General features: G+C 37.1%; 1 protein-coding gene across 1 annotated transcript; it reads left to right on the top strand.

Moving 5' to 3' along the window:
* Positions 1–643: 643 nt before the first annotated feature.
* On the top strand, positions 644–1,827 carry LOC122028973 (SPX domain-containing protein 1-like). The gene is made up of 4 exons (XM_042587941.1): positions 644–649; positions 763–810; positions 1,369–1,389; positions 1,444–1,827. The coding sequence occupies exons 1-4, from the start codon at positions 644–646 to the stop codon at positions 1,825–1,827; spliced, it is 459 nt and encodes a 152-aa protein (XP_042443875.1).
* Positions 1,828–2,929: the final 1,102 nt, after the last annotated feature.

The raw sequence follows: 2,929 nt of genomic DNA on the forward strand, positions 1-2,929 counted from the left end.
TGTCTGCCAAAACATCTGTTTGTCAAAACCATTCGTCAAATTTTTTCCGCCCAAACATTTCGCCGAACCAACAAAACCCTTGGCAAACTTAAACTCCCTTACCGAAATCTATCTACCGTCGAACCAAAACCCTCTTCGATCCCTAAACTCCGTCCACCGAAATCTTTCTACCGCCGAACCAAAACCTTCGATCGTCAAGCAGTAGATCCCAACGCTGAGGTGATCAACCAGTCTCTTCGCTTCCTTCGCTCGGCGCTTAGGAGACCTCTCTCACTGGTGCGACTACCTCCCGTATGATTCTGCGGCTACCACTGGTAACGTCTAGTATACTGTTGTGACCCTTCTCTAAATCCCTAATCTTCTTCTCTTTCTTCCTCCCGTATGCTGTTGCGACTGCCAGTGGTGTTGTCTGCCAGTTTGATTGTGTCGCACGGCCGCTACAGCTGCCTTGCCTAGTTGCCTAGAAGAATAACAAATCCCGCTCATCGCTATAGGGTTTTTGATCTCACTATCTGAGAAGTCGCCAAGGAACCTAAGCGTGTGTAATCGCCAGTCCATTTTTTTCATGTTGCCCCATTTTGGTGCTTTTTTTCCTCCATATTTACAGGTTGGCTAGATTTCTCAGATTCATTGGTCTAGCATAATGGCGGCAAGTAGAGTTTCTATTTTTTTTTATTCTTTGTAATAATAGTTGCGGTTGTTTATGATAATATCTCCCTCTTTTTTTTTGATCTTATCCTCTGGTTATTATTGTCGGTTCAGAATGCGAGATTACTTACAGATGAAGCTACCGAGGAGAAAGGAGATCGTGTGAGAATGCTATATATTTGATTTAATTAGCAGAAAAAAAATTAGTTAAACTAACACTAGTCTCAATTTATGTGATCGAGCTTACTCTACAGTTCTGATATGTTTTTTTTAATGTTTTCCTATATGCTTAGGAATCTCAGATTGAGTTTGATTATAGGTTCTATCAAATTTTAGATTTTTTTGCATTTTAAATTTAGTAAAATTAGCATCTTTTGTCTTATTTCCTCAGTCAATAATTACATGGTTTATTGTTATTGTAGTAATAACTCTGCATATTTTAGTGGAACTATGTTGATGAGGATGGAAACCTTTTTCCGAATAGCTCCTGCAACCAAGCGTGTGATGTTAAGTTTTTTGGCATTATCATTACTAGATGAGCATATTAAACCTCAGGACAACGTCAAATCTATATACTTTTTACTCATTAATTGATAGAAGTTGGAAGCATGATTACTTGTTCGAGACTAGAGAAGATCAATTCTCTGTATGTGTAAATCCATATAATCTTTTTAACAAAACTATTCTTTTGTTGATGGCTTAACTTTTGATGTTATGCAGGAATCATTTGTTGGTGCTATGGCAATTGCGAATCTAGTCAAGACAACTTTTAAATTTGAGAATGTCCTAATGTAGGGTGATCTTGTCGGGAAGCTGAGAGGATGGACCTGTCGGCTAGTGAAAATACTGAAGAAGTATGACAAGAGAACAGGAGCACTTATCAGGCAACCCTTCATCGAAAAGGTGTTGCAGCAGCCATTCTTTACAACTGATCTCCTATGCAAACTCGTGAAGGAGTGTGTGGCTATGCTCGACCACCTCTTCCCCAGCAACAACCTGTCAATTTTAGCAGAATGCGACGGACAAAATGAAGTGCCAAAGTCGGCACAATCAGGTGGGAGGGTTCCGGAGTTGGAGGAGATTAAATATATGCAGAGCTTATACATGAAGAGCACTGTAGCAGCGTTGCGGTCCTTGAAACAGATTAGGAGCAAAAGTTCAACAGTCAAAACAGATTAGAAAATTTCGTGTTATATTGTTCTACCTTTGTTTTAATAGTGTTATCATTTTGTTGGTTGGTTATGAAATTTTGTTGGTTGCTTATGAAATTTCTTCAGAATGTTATAGATATTATTTTTGAATGTTAGAAAATTGTATATTAAATTTTATTTTGAAATTTAGTATTTTGAATGATTTATAATATTGGAAAATTGTGTATTAATTTTTTTTATTTTTATCTAAAAAAGACAATGGGTTTTCACCGTTGTCGTAGATAGTTTAAAACTGTTGTTGAAGACCCTGTTATTAACGGTAGACGCTCAAAGACAAAGATGAAAAACTGTTATCTTTGAAGGAAAAGACAACGATTTTTCACCGTTGTAAAACTGTTGTCTTTGCCTTCAAAGACAACGGTTAAAAACTGTTGTCTTTGGGTACCCCTTTTAACAACACGGCCTTTAACAACAGTCCGAAAGAGGCTACGACAACGGTGAAAAATCGTTGTTGTTAAGCTTTTTTCTTGTAGTGCTTCAATCCACTACCAATGCTTCACAAAAGGGATGCCATCAATGGATATTGACGAAACTGATGACAATGAACCATCCTGTATTCGTGGAGATTGTGATGGGATTTGGGTTGACAATGAGAATTTTTAGTTTGGTAACTTTATTTATGGTTTATATATGTGACTATTTACTTTATTTTGGTAACTTTGGTTTATTGTTTGGTAGTAGTTTTTTTTTTAAATATACGAATGTTTACTTTGTTGTTATTTTGAATGATATGCTCTGCTCTATTTCAAATTCTCACTGTTATGATTAGGTTTTTGACACAATGAACACTAGAAAAAAGGCCCATTTAGCACGTGATGATGATAAGTATTCACACACAAATACAAAAGACAAAGAACAAGATCAAAAAGAGGGTGTTGAGGATAGCCAGGACATAGGATCAGACGGGACGGCCCAAACAACAAGATCAAAAAGAGGTCATACACAAATGAATAAGCTTGTTGTTCAAAGGATTCAGGGAGTCAAACAAAGTGTCAAATTTAATGAGTATGGACAGCCAGTTGGCCAAAAGGCTTCTGAATTGCAAAGTTTTATTGGTGTTCTTGCTTGGG

The sequence above is a fragment of the Zingiber officinale genome, chromosome 10B, assembly GCF_018446385.1.
Source record: "Zingiber officinale cultivar Zhangliang chromosome 10B, Zo_v1.1, whole genome shotgun sequence".
In the NCBI taxonomy this organism is placed as follows: Eukaryota; Viridiplantae; Streptophyta; class Magnoliopsida; order Zingiberales; family Zingiberaceae; genus Zingiber; species Zingiber officinale.